We start from the raw sequence: 15,045 nt of genomic DNA on the forward strand, positions 1-15,045 counted from the left end.
GGAGATGGTCCAAGTGATTTTGAGTGCAGGATGGAAATGAGTAGTGAAGTTAATGAAGTCCATGAGTTCAGCATAGGCCCTGGAGGTTACCCCGATACAGTCGGCAATGTCGCGGAGATAGAGTTCGGGGATAGGGATTGTTTGACGAACCCTACAAAGAGGCAGGCATAGCTGGGGACCCTACGAATGCCCATTTGGAGCATGCGGGAGGAGTCGAAGAAGTTGTTGAGAGTGAGGACCAACTCTGCTAGGCGGAGGAGAGTGTTCATAGAGGGACATTGGCTGGTTTTGTGGTTGAAGATGAAACTGAGGGTTTCGAGGCCTTCCTGGCGGGGGATGGAGGTGTAGATTGACTGAACATCCATAGTAAAGATGAGGGAATAAGCCCCGTGAAAATGGAGGTCATTAGAGAGAAGTGCGTGTGAAGTGTCTTGAACAAACTAAACTTGTCTTGACCAAGGTCATGGAAATTCAATCCCTGAGGCCTGACCAAGTAGATCCTTGGACGTTGTGGGAAGCAAGGAACACAATTGTTGGGTCCCTGGCAGATAATTTTGTATCTTCCTTAGCCATGGGTGAGGTACTGGAAGATTGTAAGATGTCTAATGTGATACCTTAAGAAAGTTTGCGAGGACAAGCCAGGGAACTATATGCTGGTGACCCTAACATCAGTACTTTTTTGGTCGGCATGGACTTGTAGGGCCGAGATGGCCTGTTTCCGTGCTGTAATTGTTATATGGTTATATTATATGGTTATATAGTACTTGGAAAGTTATTGGACGGGATTCTGGGAGACGGGGTCTATCGGATTTTGTAAAGGCAAGATCTGATTACAGATCATGGCTTTGTGCATGTAAGAGGATTGAGGAAGGCATGGCAGTTGTCTACATATGTTTAGCAAGGCTTTTGACAAGGTCCTGTATGCTAGGCTAGTCCAGGTCAGATATTATGGGACCATAGGGCGGTCATGGTGGCGCAGCAGTAGAGTTGCTGCCTTACAGCAAATGCAGCGCCGGAGACCCGGGTTCAATCCTGACTACAGGTGCTGCCTGTACGGAGTTTGTACGTTCTCCCCATGACCTGCGTGGGGTTTCTCCGAGATCTTCAGTTTCCTCCCACACTCCAAAGACATACAGGTTGTATGTAGGTTAATTGGCTTGGTAAATGTAAAAATTGTCCCTAGTGGGTTTAGGATGGTGTTAATGTGCGGGGATTGCTGGTCGGCGTGGACCCGGTGGGCTGAAAGGGCCATGATCAGCCATGATCACAATGAATGGCGGTGCTGGCTCGAAGGGCCGAATGACCTCCTCCTGCACCTATTTTCTATGTTTCCATGCTGTATCTCTAAAATTAAAGCAGAATGAGCTTGCCAATCGGACACAAATTGGCTTGGTGTGTAGGTGAAGACTTTGTTCATGTTGGAGATCTGTGACCAGCGGTGTGCCGTAGGGATCAGTTCTGGGTTCCCTGGTCATGTAACTTGGTTGAGAATGCTTGGGCAACATGGTGGGTCAGCAGTAGAGTTGCTGCCTACTGCAGCATTCTGAAACATTAGCTTATTCCAGATGAATTTGGACAGGGAGCAAATATCCATAACTTAAGGAAGAATTTGTTTTAAGTAATTTGCCACTACTACAAAATCTATCAATTAATTTTGACGTTCCCTGGTCTGCTCTTCTATGAACTTGTTAGTGCTCGATCAAGTCTACAATCATTTTATTTGCATGGCGTCATGTACAATCATTTTATTTGCATGGTGTCATGTACAGCAGGGAAGCAGACCCTTCGGCCCACCTCGTTCATGCCGACCATGTTAACATTGGATAGGACCCAGAATAGAACAGTGTTTAAAAGTTTTGATATTATATCAGTGCTCTCATATTTCTAGGATAAATTGTTGTAAATAAATACGCCGGCTTAATTTGTACGCAGGCTGACCAGTGTCGAAAGCTGACATCAAGTTTGCAGAAACAGGATCCAATGACACCACTTCCAGTGTTAATTCAGGCTGCACAAATGTGTCGAGAGAAACAGCACACCAAGGCAATCGAGCTACTGGAGGTAAGCCTGGCTGGGAAATATCACAGATTGTCGTTACATTTGATATATGCTGGCTTCATTAAGAGCCAAGTCAATAGTGTTTAATTGTCACATGTACAGGGAATGACATTCTTACTTGCTGCAGCTTTACATGCCAATTAATGCAATAACACAAATAAATATATAATAATTAATAGTACATTAAATGAACAATATCAGTTCTTCAAATGTGATAAACTGATATATGCACAACCCTCTGGCAAGGTAGACACAAAATGCTGAAGTAACTCAGCGGGACAGGCAGCATCTCTGGAGAGAAGGAATGCTGATGTTTCGGTTTTCAATATGAAGAAGGGTCTCAACCCAAAAGGTCACCCATTCCTTCTCTCCAGAGATGCTGCCTGTCCTGCTGAGTTACTCCAGCATTTTGTGTCTACCTTTGATTTAAACCAGCATCTGCAGTTCTTTCCTACACAACCCTCTGGCAAGGCAGGGCCAGCCAGCAAGAAACACGGACAGGAAACACAACAGAATGTTGCCGTAAAGAAATCAATGCTGAAGGGCTTCACCAAAACAAATGAACAAACACACAAACGAACGAAGACTTATCCCCCTGGACAGAGGATTCTAAAACTAGAGTGCCCCCCTCTCACACGCCGGGTTCCCCTTGGTTCTCCCACTCTCCCCCCCCCCCCCCCCGCGCCCATGCCGGGCCCTTCATTGTTCTTCACGGCGGTCCTCTCAGGCTGGGCCTACTCCACGGTCCCTTGGGAGTCCTGTGGTGCGAGTCGGTGCTACCGGGGCACATTCCAGTCGTCGCTGCTGTTGTTCAATAGACAATAGGTGCAGGAGTAGGCCATTCGGCACTTTGAGCCAGCACCGCCATTCAATGTGATCATGGCTGATCATCCCTAATCAGTACCCCGTTCCTGCCTTCTCCCCATATCCCCTGACTCCGCTATTTTTAAGAGCCCTATCTAGCTCTCTCTTGAAAACATTCAGAAGACCCGTATCCACCGCCATCTGAGACAGAGAATGCCACAGACTCACCACTCTCTGTGATGAAAAAGTGTTTCCTCGTCTCCGTTCTAAATGGCTTACTCCTTATTCTTAAACTGTGGCCGGTGGTTCTGGTCTCCCCCAACATCGGGAATATGTTTCCTGCATCTAGCGTGTCCAAACCCTTAACAATCTTATATGTTTCAATGAGATTCCCTCTAATCCTTCTAAACTCCAGAGTGTATAAGCCAGGCACCTGCCGTTAGGATAGGGAAGGTAGGCACTGCCTACCCTGACTAAAATTATGAAATGACAATTATTAAATATAAATAGTAAAGGCATGGGAGAATTATGCCTATCTAAGAGATTGATCTCTTAGGTAGGCATAATTTTCCGTGCTTTTCATCCGCAGCACTTTCAACACGGGAAGGTCTGTGCAGCCCACGTGCCGCAGTGCTGCTTCAAGCCGTCAATGACAAGCGGGGCTGAAGGCAGCTGAAATTCTGCCTTTGCTGTACTGCGCAGGCACAGCAGCCTACTGCGCATGCACAGCGCGAGTTTCTTGGCGGGTTTTTCAAATATGGATTGTCATTATTTTAAGAGTATCTTACGAAACAAAGAGAGAAGATTGGAGTTTGTGTACCAATAACGTGGTAAGTTCATTTCTTGGTGCTATATGTTTTTAAATACCATATTTCCCGGGGTGGGGGGAGAGCTCCTTTCACAGCGTTTGAGGACTCAGGCCCGGGGAGGGCAGGAACGTTGTGAAGGAGGGGATCGGGGCCAGTAACCCACTTGTGACGCTCCAGGCACGGAGCCACCGCATTTTGGCCGGGGAGTGAATTAGCTCGGGTGGCTGCGAGTGGTCACCGGGACCGGACAGCCCCTTCTGCCGGTCCCCTCACACCTCTGGCAGTACTCCGTCTGAAAACCTCTGTCCTGCTGCTTGCCGGCCTCACTCATGTCAGCCGCTTCTCGCAAATCCTTAAATTCCAACCGCGCGCTCAAGGGACCAATTGAGGTTACTCGGCTCTGGGAATTTAAGGATTTGCGGGAAGCGGCTGGCATGAGTGAGGCCGGCGAGCGGTAGGTGAGAGGTGTTCAGACAGAGAGCACTGCCAGAGGTGAGTGGGCCGGCAGAAGGTGCTGACGTGGCAGCCGGTTCTGCTGTTGGGTCCCGGCGGCCGCTCGCAATCACCCGAGCTGCTTCCCTCCCCTAAAGTGGCGGCCAGTTCTGCTGTCCGTGCCCGGAGCGCTGCGGCAGCGGTCTGACATGATCTCCGACCCCCTCCTTCTCAATACTCCTGCCCTCCCCGCATCTTTAACCCCTGGCACAGACTCTCCACACGCTGTGAAAGGAACTCTCCCTCCAATTGGTCCCTTGAATTAGTATTGTCATTCAATAAGATGACAACTGATTCAACGTCCCGGTGTGCTCCCGTTTTTCACACCCTCTCTCCACCTGGCTGACAAACAGGAAGCAAAGAGTAGGAGTAAACGGGTCCTTTTCACAATGGCAGGCAGTGACTAGTGGGGTACCGCAAGGCTCAGTGCTGGGACCCCAGCTATTTACAATATATATTAATGATCTGGATGAGGGAATTGAAGGCAATATCTCCAGGTTTGCGGATGACACTAAGCTGGGGGGCAGTGTTAGCTGTGAGGAGGATGCTAGGAGACTGCAAGGTGACTTGGATAGGCTGGGTGAGTGGGCAAATGTGTGGCAGATGCAGTATAATGTGGATAAATGTGAGGTTATCCATTTTGGTGGCAAAAACGGGAAAGCAGACTATTATCTAAATGGTGGCCGATTGGGAAAGGGGGAGATGCAGCGAGACCTGGGTGTCATGGTACACCAGTCATTGAAGGTAGGCATGCAGGTGCAGCAGGCAGTAAAGAAAGCGAATGGTATGTTGGCTTTCATAGCAAAAGGATTTGAGTATAGAAGCAGGGAGGTTCTACTGCAGTTGTACAGGGTCTTGGTGAAACCACACCTGGAGTATTGCGTACAGTTTTGGTCTCCAAATCTGAAGAAGGACATTATTGCCATAGAGGGAGTGCAGAGAAGGTTCACCAGACTGATTCCTGGGATGTCAGGACTGTCTTATGAAGAAAGACTTGATAGACTTGGTTTATACTCTAGAATTTAGGAGATTGAGAGGGGATCTTATAGAAACTTACAAAATTCTTAAGGGGTTGGACAGGCTAGATGCAGGAAGATTGTTCCCGATGTTGGGGAAGTCCAGGACAAGGGGTCACAGCTTAAGGATAAGGGGGAAATCCTTTAAAACCGAGATGAGAAGAACTTTTTTCACACAGAGAGTAGTGAATCTCTGGAACTCTCTGCCACAGAGGGTAGTTGAGGCCAGTTCATTGGCTATATTTAAGAGGGAGTTAGATGTGGCCCTTGTGGCTAAGGGGATCAGAGGGTATGGAGAGAAGGCAGGTACGGGATACTGAGTTGGATGATCAGCCATGATCATATTGAATGGCGGTGCAGGCTCGAAGGGCCGAATGGCCTACTCCTGCACCTAATTTCTATGTTTCCATCCTCCGTCCCCCACCCATTCAGTAATTACAAAATGAAGGAGATTTAGAAGCCTTGGGAAAATTGAATTGTTACTTATTTTTATTTTTTACAGTGAGAACAATCTGCGCATGCGCGGTTTAAATTTTTTTTTAAAAGCCGACTGACTGCCTACCTTGCGTAATTACTCACGGCACGTGCCTGGTACAAGCCCAACTGCTCCATTCTCTCAGCATATGACAGTGCCGCCATACCGGGAATTAACCTTGTAACCCTACACTGCACTCCCTCAATAGCAGGGATTTCCTTCCTCAAATTGGGGGACCAAAACTGCACACAATATTCCAGGTGTGCTCTCACTTAGGCTCTCAAACAACTGCAGAAAGACCTCTTTGCTCCTATATTCGATTCCTCTTGTTATAAAGGCCAACATGCCATTCGCTTTCTTCACTGCCTGCTGTACCTGCATGCTTACTTTCATAGACTGATGTACAAGGACCCCCAGATCCCGTTGTACTTCCCCTTTTCCCAACTTGACGCCATTAAGATAGTAATCTACCTTCCTGTTTTTGCTACCAAAGTGGATAACCTCACATTTATCCACATTAAACTTCATCTGCCATGCATCTCCCATTCCCCCAACCTGTCCAAGTCGCCCTGCATTTTCATAGCATCCTCCTCACCGTTCACACTGCCACCCAGCTTTGTGTCATCTGCAAATTTGCGAATGTTAATTTGAATCCCTTCATCCAAATCATTGATGTATATTGTAAATAGCTGCGGTCCCTGCACCGAGCCTTGCGGTACCCCACTTGTCACTGCCTGCCATTCTGAAAGGGACCCGTTAATCCATACTCTTTGTTTCCTGTCTGCCAACCACTTCTCTATCCATGTCAGCACTCTACCCCCAATACCATGTGCCCTAATTTGCCCGCTAATCTCCTATGTGGGACTTTATCAAATGTTTTCTGAAAGTCCAGGTACACTACATCCACTGGCTCTCCCTTGTCCATTTTCCTAGTTACATCTTCAAAAAATTCCAGAAGATTAGTCAAGCATGATTTCCCCTTTGTAAATCCATGCTGACTCGGACCGATCCTGTTACTGCTATCCAAATGTTCAACTATCTCATCTTTTATAATTGACTCCAACATCTTCCCCGCCACTGATGTCAGGCTAACTGGTCTATAATTCCTTGTTTTCTCTCTACTGCCTTTCCTACTAGCTACCCTCCAACCTACAGGAACTGATCCTGAGTCTATAGAACATTGGAAAATCATCACCAATGCATCCACGATTTCTAGAGCCACTTCCTTAAGTAACCTGGGATGCAGACCATCAGGCCCTGGGGATTTATCAGCCTTCAGTCCCATCAGTCTATCCAAAACCATTTCCTGCCTAATGTGGATTTTCTTCAGTTCCTCGGTCACCCCAGATCCTCTGGCTACTACTATATCAGGAAGATTGTGTCCTCCTTAGTGAAGACAGACCTGTTCAACTCATCTGCCATTTCCTTGTTCCCCATAATAAATTCACCTTTTTCGGTCTTCAAGGGTCCAATTTGTTCTAACTAATTTTTTTCCTCTTCACATACCCAAAGAAGCTTTTACTATCCTGTTTTATTTTCTTGGCTAGCTTACCTCCGTACCTCATCTTTTCTCCCCGTATTGTCTTTTTGGTTATCTTCTGTTCTTTAAACATTACCCAATCCTCTTGCTTCCCGCTCATCTTTGCTACTTTGTACTTCTTTGCTTTAATTTTTATACTGTCCCTGACGACCCTTTCTCCCCTTGGAATCTTTCTTCCTCCTTGGAATGAACTGATCCTGCACCTTCTGTATTATTCCTAGAAACACCTGCCATTTTTGTTCCACTGTCATCCCTGCTAGTGTATCTTTCCAGTCAACTTTGGCCAGCTCCTCCCTCATGGCCCCATAGTTCCCTTTATTCAACTGCAACACTGACACCTCCGATCTACTCTTCTCCATCTCCAATTGTAGATTAAACCTGACCATGTCATGGTCACTGCCTCCTAATGGCTCATTAACCTCAAGGTCCTTTATCAAATCCAGTTCATTACATAACACTAATCCAGAATTGCCTTCTCCCTGGTAGGCTCCAATAAAAGCTGTTCTAAGAATCCATCACAAAGGCACTCTACAAAGCCCCTTTCTTGGGGTCCAGTACCAACCTGATCTTCCCAGTCTACCTGCATGTTGAAATCTTAGCGGGTGGATCGGGTTCCTGGGACTCGAGGAGGATTGTATTCTCCAGAGCTCACAAAGATGGGAAGAAATTTCAGCAACACATAAAATGTCTTGAAGAATTCAATGGGCTGATGAGTTTAAGTTGAGTTTATTGTCATGTGCATGAGCACAGTGAGGTACAGGTACAATGAGTTTTGCTTGCATCAACATCACAGACACAGACAATGCACAGAACAATTACACATAAATCATAAAATATAATGAAAAGAAAAAAAACAAGAAATACATTATGCATAAATTTAACATAAATAACATAAATTCTTTAAAATGGCGGGGTGAAAAAGTACAAGACATGCAATGTTCCCTGACTATACGGACTATCACATTTACCACAGTGCAAGATCTGCAGAAACAGTTTGAAAGCAAGTCCATGGTAGTGCAAGAGCTGGGGTGCAGGAGTTTAGGCTTCTGTTCCTCCTGCCTGACAGTAACAGCGTGAAGGGGCCTTACCTAAATGATAGATCCTTGATGATAGATTCAGCCTTGTTGAGGCACCACCCCATGTGGGTGCTTTCGATGATGCAAAGGACTGTGCCTATAATGAATTGGGAGTCCACCTCTGCAGCCTCTTGCATTCCCCTGCAGTGGAATTGCATTGGAGCTGTGCTTAGCCACGCAGTCATGGGTGTAAAGAGAGCACAGCACGGGGATGAGCACTCAGCTTTGAGGTGCAGCTGTGTTGATAGTGAGGAGAAGATATTATTAGTGTAAAGATTGAGGTCTGCTGATGCTTAAGTCAGGGATCCAGTTGCAAAGGAAAGTAAGTTCTTGGAACTTGGTGACAAGTTTGTAGGGCATGATTGTGTTAAATGCTGAGCTGGTGTAATAGACAGCAGAGTGAAGCATGTGTTACTGTTATGAAGATGGTCCCAAGGAGAGTAGGGAGTCAGTGATGTGACAATTGTGTTGAACTTTTGAGGCAATAGGCAAATTGAAGTGGATCCAGGTCATTTCTGAGGTAGTAGTTGAGATCTGTTCCACCATCATTCCTGCTAGGATCCCTTTCCAGTCTACCTTGGCCACCTCCTCTCTCATGCCTTCATAGTCCCCTTTCGGATGATGAACCTTTCAAATTATTTTCTTGTGAGGTTGTGGAGACAGTCATTGAGCTTATGCAAGGTCTGCAAAGCAACGATATTCTCCCAACTGTCCCCACTGTGTAAAGCTACTTTAAAGCAATAAAGATACATTGCAAGACTCAGGAATACGTGGGTCACTTCCCAGGAGCAACCTTTCAACAAGACACTCATTAGTAAGAAAATTCACCACCACTTTCAGTGTGCCTGTACAGCATGAGGATGTCTAAGCAATAATGATCAAGATCTCAAACCAAGCCCAGGACTCAACACCTACCAGGTAGCATTGCATCCAACTCTCCTAAATGCTTTGAAGACATGGTCCATTTACCTTCAGCACTGCAAATCGCTGGTGAGGTACCACCAGATTTTCCTGTGCAAAATACTCAAGTCCATGGGAAGATAAACAGACCAATAGTCACACCCTCTCCAGCATGAACAGTCCCAGTACCCTAGAGTGAGGGCAGCAGCTCGTTGCGGGAGAACTTGGCCTGCACCAGCGCCATCTCGTTTGCTTTTCTTTTTACAAAAAAAAATTATATTCTATTCGTCAGATCCTGCCGACTATGCCAATTGTTACAAGTGAACAGGTTCAAGGTTCAAGGATCTGACTAGTTGAACAGGAAAAGGCTCACTCGTCTGTTCAGTTACAAATCAGATTTATTGGCAAGAAAGAGAACAAAAACAATACTTGTCTCGGAATGCGCAAGGTCTGTTTTACAACAGCGCGCCTCTGTCTTTCTCTGCCTCCATCCGCGGCGCTGATCAGAGGCAGAGAAGATGAGGTTCACCCCGGAGACGAGGTTCAGCCCGTCGGTGAACCCCTCCCATACATGAACTAACTTATGGCTTACTAGCGCCTGCCTTTATATCGGCATAAATCAGCCGTTGAAAAGAACTGCCGTTAAGTTCTGGCCAATAGCGCTGCCTCACAATTCAAACTGCAACCAATGGCAGAGGCATCCGAGCCAGCCCCCCCACCCCCACTTTGCTATCGGCCACAGTTTTAAACATATCGCTACTGGCCACAGCGCTGAGAGCCTTTAGACCAGGGAGTCAGGACGCATGTCTGTGAGTGGATGGCGGGCCACATCTATCACATGTACACATGGATCCCGCCCCGGATGGCAGGCATCAAATCACGTGTTCACAGAAAGTAGACAAAAATGCTGGAGAAACTCAGTGGGTGAGGCAGCCTCATGCAATCCTTGCATGTCTCACCTGCTGAGTTTCACCAGCATTTTTGTCTACCTTCGATTTTTCCAGCATCTGCAGTTCTTTCTTGCGTTCACAGAAGGTGCGCGGCCGTGCCGGCGGCTTTGCGCAAGATGTGGTGCAGCCAGAGCTTGGCGGGCCGGATGATTTCTGGTTAGGGGTCGCATTGGGCCTGGGGGCCGTAGGTTGCTGACCCCTGCTTGAGACATAGTGTTACCGACCACAGAGCCATGAGGCTTTAAATGCAGTGTTATTGGCCACAGCACCATGAGGCTTTAACAGTAGTGTTACTGGTCACAGCGCCATGAGCCTTTAGACATTGTGCTACCGGCCACAGTGCCATGAGGCTTTAACTGTAGCATTACTGGTCACAGTGCTATGAGGCTTTAAATGTAGCATTACTGGTCACAGTGCTATGAGGCTTTAACTGTAGTGTTACTGGCCACAGCGCAATGAGCCGCAGGCTGTTGTGGAAAAACTCTTATTACAGTGCTTTACTGTGATGTAACCATTTTTATTTTGTTGTTTAAGAACCATGAGTTAATATAAGTATTTTGATGCATTTTGACTTGAAGGATTTCTTGGAGCACCACCCAGAAAATGAAGTTGAATTGAAGATGACAGTGGCACAGTTATATCTTGTCCAAGGTGGGCATCCTGCTCCGTAGATGGTAACAAAACTGTATTTTAATGAATTAACAACCCTTTTGTAATTGCTGTTCAATAATTGATCATAAACGGCCATTCATCTGAGTGTAGAGTGGAAAAACATTGAAAATGGGTGTTTGATATTAAGCTGTTTGTTGTGTTCTCTTGTTTACCTCTCATTCTCTTTCCTAAAGGTCATGTTACAAAAGCATGTGACATCTTAAGATCAATTGATGAGAAGACAAACAAACTTGGGATGGTAAGTTTTAAAATCGTGTTGTGGTGAAAATGATATCAAATTGGATAGTTATATTAAATTGGATAGTTATATTAAATTGGATAGTTATATGGATGGGAAGGGAATGGAGGGTTATGGTCTGAGCGCAGGTATATGGGACTAGGGGAGATTATGTGTTCGGCACGGACTAGAAGGGTCGAGATGGCCTGTTTCCGTGCTGTAATTGTTATATGGTTATATGGTTATTATATGGTTATATCAAGTGACATGTCTGGCTGTTATGTGTACCCAGCATAATCGGTGGTTCCGAGTCATCATTCCATGCACTTTACTTTGCCAGTTTAATTCAGATTTATCATTTATCAGAAAAAAACCTGTAATTCTGAAGAAGGGTCTTGACCCAAAATGTCACCCATTCCTTCTATTCAGAGATGCTACCTGTCCCGCTGAGTTACTCCAGCATTTTGTGTCTATCTTCAGTTTAAACCAGCATCTGCAGTTCCTTCCTACATTATTTCCCACACTTGGATTCCTCTGATCCTAACTTATGTTAAAGATATTGATATTTTATTGTCCCGCCTTTGCCTGGTTTTAGCTCAGAATACTTATGATAGATCGCATGCTGACTCTGGCAGTGCGTGTGGCCCAATCACACATTTTGTACATGGACTCATAGTTTGCCATTATTTATCCGAAGAAGGGTCACCCATTCGTCACCAAAACGTCACCCATTCCTTCTATCCAGAAATGCTGCCTGAGTTACTCCAGCATTTTGTGTCTATCTTCACCATTATCAACATATTGGCATCCTATGTATCATGATAAAGAAATCGGTTCCTAACATCAGAGATCATGAAGCATAAAACTTTATACACAGGAATGGCCACAATATCTGTGCCAGACCTGATGCCAAATTAAACTAATCTCTGTCTGCATGTGACCCATATCTCTTCACCATCTGAATTTCCATGTGCTTATCTAAATGCTTCTGAAACGTCACTATCGTATCTGCCTCCACCACCACCACAAGGATCCAGGCACCTACCATTCACTGTGTGAAATACTTGTCCTTTAAGCATTTCTCCTTCTGACCTTAAAGCAATGCCATCTAGTCTTTGACATTGTCACCCTGGTACAAAGGTTCTGACTGTCCACCCTATCTATGCCTCTTATAATTTTATACACTTCTATCAGATCTCCCATCAAATCTCCAGCCATCCTTTGTGCTTATCGGCTCCATATTCTCACCATTCTGCCCAACCGTTCTATTTCAGGATTCCGAGGGCAAGAGTGTTCCAGGGTAAGGACTAATAGAAAAGTATTAGCGTATTTGCTTTTATTGTGGCACCGTTCCTTGTCAAATTGGTTAATTTCTTGTAATGATTTTGGATACAAAAGTGTTTCAGATATTAAATCTGGAGACAATGTGAAAGTAAACAGGATTTATCATAGATTCATAGAGCAGTAAACATAGAAATAAGCCCTTCAGTCAATTTTGTCCATGCGGATCGAGTTGCCTGCTTTTGACCCATTCCTAAGCCCTTCCATATATCTGTGCAATTGTCTTTTAATAGTTCTAATTGTATCCGGTTCTGTATCTAGGCACATGGATATTCAGAGGGTGAAGAGATATGGATCACATGCAGGCAGAGATTAGTTTAATTTGGCATCAGGTCTGGCACAGAATGACTGGATAGAGAATTGGCTTCATGGAAGGAGACAGAATAAAGTCTTAGCTTCTCCAATCTCTCCCTATAGCTTGAGCTCTTGATTTCTGCTAAAATCCGTGTAAATCTTCTCTGCACTCTTTCCAGATATTTTCTTTTAGAAAAGAGATGAAGGGGAATTTTAGTCAGAGGGCGGTGAATCTGTGGAATTCATTGCCACACACGGCTGTGATAGCAGGTATTGGCTATTTTTAAGGCGGATATTGACAGATTCTTGATTAGTCGTGGTGTCAGGGGTTATGGGGAGAAGGCAGGAGAATGGGGTTGAGCAGAAAAGATAGATCAGCCACGAGTGAATGACAGAGAACTCGTAGGGCCGAATGGCCTAAATCCACTCGTATGACTTATAAACTTTTATGATTTAAATCTTTTTATTTGAATTTCACAGCAATTTGCATACATAGAATGATAACAGACAGTGACAATCAAGGCATAATTGTGCAACAGTATGTAAGCGACCCTCAAAGCCCTTACCCTTACCCACTTTCAACCCACCCGAATCAGGTCGGAACCAAACGGGGACAAACAACACTCACATACATACACATCCACACAAATATGGTAAGATAAACTAGACAAAAAGTACTAAAAAAAAGATTATTTTTTAAAAATTAATTAATTTAAAAAAAAGGGGGGGGGTCACTAATAACAGTAAATAAGTAAGTAATTAAATAAATAAGTGTGGGGAGGGGGGGGGGGGGGTAAGGGGAGAGCAGCTGCAGTAGAGCAGAACAATGGTGGACAAGTTGAGAGAGTTAACAAGTTCCAAGAAAGGGTTCCATGTATCTAGGAATGTCTTGGTAGAGCCTTTGAGAGAGAACCTAAGTTTTTCAAGCTTTAAATTGTAAAGCACCTCCTTAATCCAGCGGGCGTGTGTCGGGGGACAGGTGAGCCTCCAGTTAAGCAAGATCAGTCTCCGGGCTAACAAGGTTGTAAAAGCTAGGACCCATTTCACCGCAACAGAGAGGTTGGTGTTGGGAGGGGTACCGAAAATGGCTGACAGTGGGTTTGGAGGAATAGTCTGGCCGTAGGCTCTGCTTATCAAGTCGAAAGCACTCCTCCAAAAGGCTGCTAGCTTAGGGCAAGACCAAAACATATGGCTATGGTTGGCAGGAGATTGATTACATCTGTTGCAGGTGTCCCCAACAGCGGGGTAAATTCTAGATAATCTTGCATTTGTGTAGTGGACTTTGTGAAGGACTTTGCATTGGATTAGGCCATGACGGGCACATATGGAGGAAGAATGGATCAAATCCTAGGCAGAGTCCCATTGATGGTCTGTTAGTTTCGTATTCAGCTCGCCCTCCCACGCAGCTTTTAATGAGGTATGAGGTTTCAATATAACCGACCCCAACAAGTTATACAAAACAGAGATGCATTTCTTCCGGTTGGGATCTAGAGTTAAGATGGTATCGGTCAGGGTTTCAGGGGGGCGATTTGGGAAATGGGGAAATGTCTTCTTCACAAAATCCCTAATCTGGAAAAAACGAAAAAGTTGGGGGTTTGGGAAGCTATAGTTGGACGAGAGCTCCGCAAAAGACGAAAAGATGCCATCCTTGTATAGGTTTTTGATACTACTGATACCGTTGCTATGCCAGGTTTTGAATGCGGTGGTCTGTACTTGAAGGTTTAAAGATGTGGTTTTTAAGTAGTGGGGTCAAGATGGAAGGGCCTTGTAAACCGAAGTTTTTCCTGAGATGACTCCATATCTTGAGCGAGAGGGACGCAATTGGGCCTGCACCCACAGATGTTATAGGAAGGGGGAGTTGGGAGCATAGGACAGACCGCAACGGGAGATGTGAACTCGCCTTTTCCATGTGTACCCAGGTCGGTAGGTGGTCGCAATCATCATTCATCCAATACAGGAGGTTTTGCAAGTTAGCTGCCCAATAGTATCGCCTAAAGTCAGGAAGTGCCAAACCGCCGTCACTCTTAGGAGACTGCAGTATCGCCTTTCAGATTCTAGCCGGTTTTGCTACCCCATAAAAATTTAGATATTGTCCTTTCTAATTTATCAAAAAAAGATTTAGTGATAAGTATAGGGACGTGCTGGAAAAGATACAGGAATTTGGGTAGGACGACCATCTTGACCAGATTTATCCAGCCCACGAGGGATAACGGTAAAACTATCGACTTATGAACTTTTGAACTTTTCTATAGCAGGGTGAGCAAAATTGAAAAGTGTGGCTTCACCATTGTCTTGCTCAACAGTAACATAACGTCACAATTTCTATACTCAAATCTTTGACTGATGAAGACCAGAATGCCATAAGACCTCTTTACCTCCCTATCCACCTGAAATGGCAGTT

At 45.2% G+C, this 15,045-nt stretch overlaps 1 protein-coding gene across 1 annotated transcript in view; it reads left to right on the plus strand.

The window, feature by feature from the left end:
* The window catches only part of srp72 (signal recognition particle 72), a 65,840-nt gene that overhangs the window by 31,157 nt on the left and 19,638 nt on the right, over positions 1-15,045 (plus strand). Inside the window, exons 10-12 of the mRNA XM_055643805.1 lie at positions 1,933-2,061; positions 10,699-10,771; positions 10,966-11,030. Of these exons, the coding sequence (XP_055499780.1) occupies positions 1,933-2,061; positions 10,699-10,771; positions 10,966-11,030 (267 nt within the window). The remainder of the gene's footprint in view (positions 1-1,932; positions 2,062-10,698; positions 10,772-10,965; positions 11,031-15,045) is intronic.

The sequence above is a fragment of the Leucoraja erinacea genome, chromosome 1 (genome assembly GCF_028641065.1).
Source record: "Leucoraja erinacea ecotype New England chromosome 1, Leri_hhj_1, whole genome shotgun sequence".
Taxonomy (NCBI): Eukaryota; Metazoa; Chordata; class Chondrichthyes; order Rajiformes; family Rajidae; genus Leucoraja; species Leucoraja erinaceus.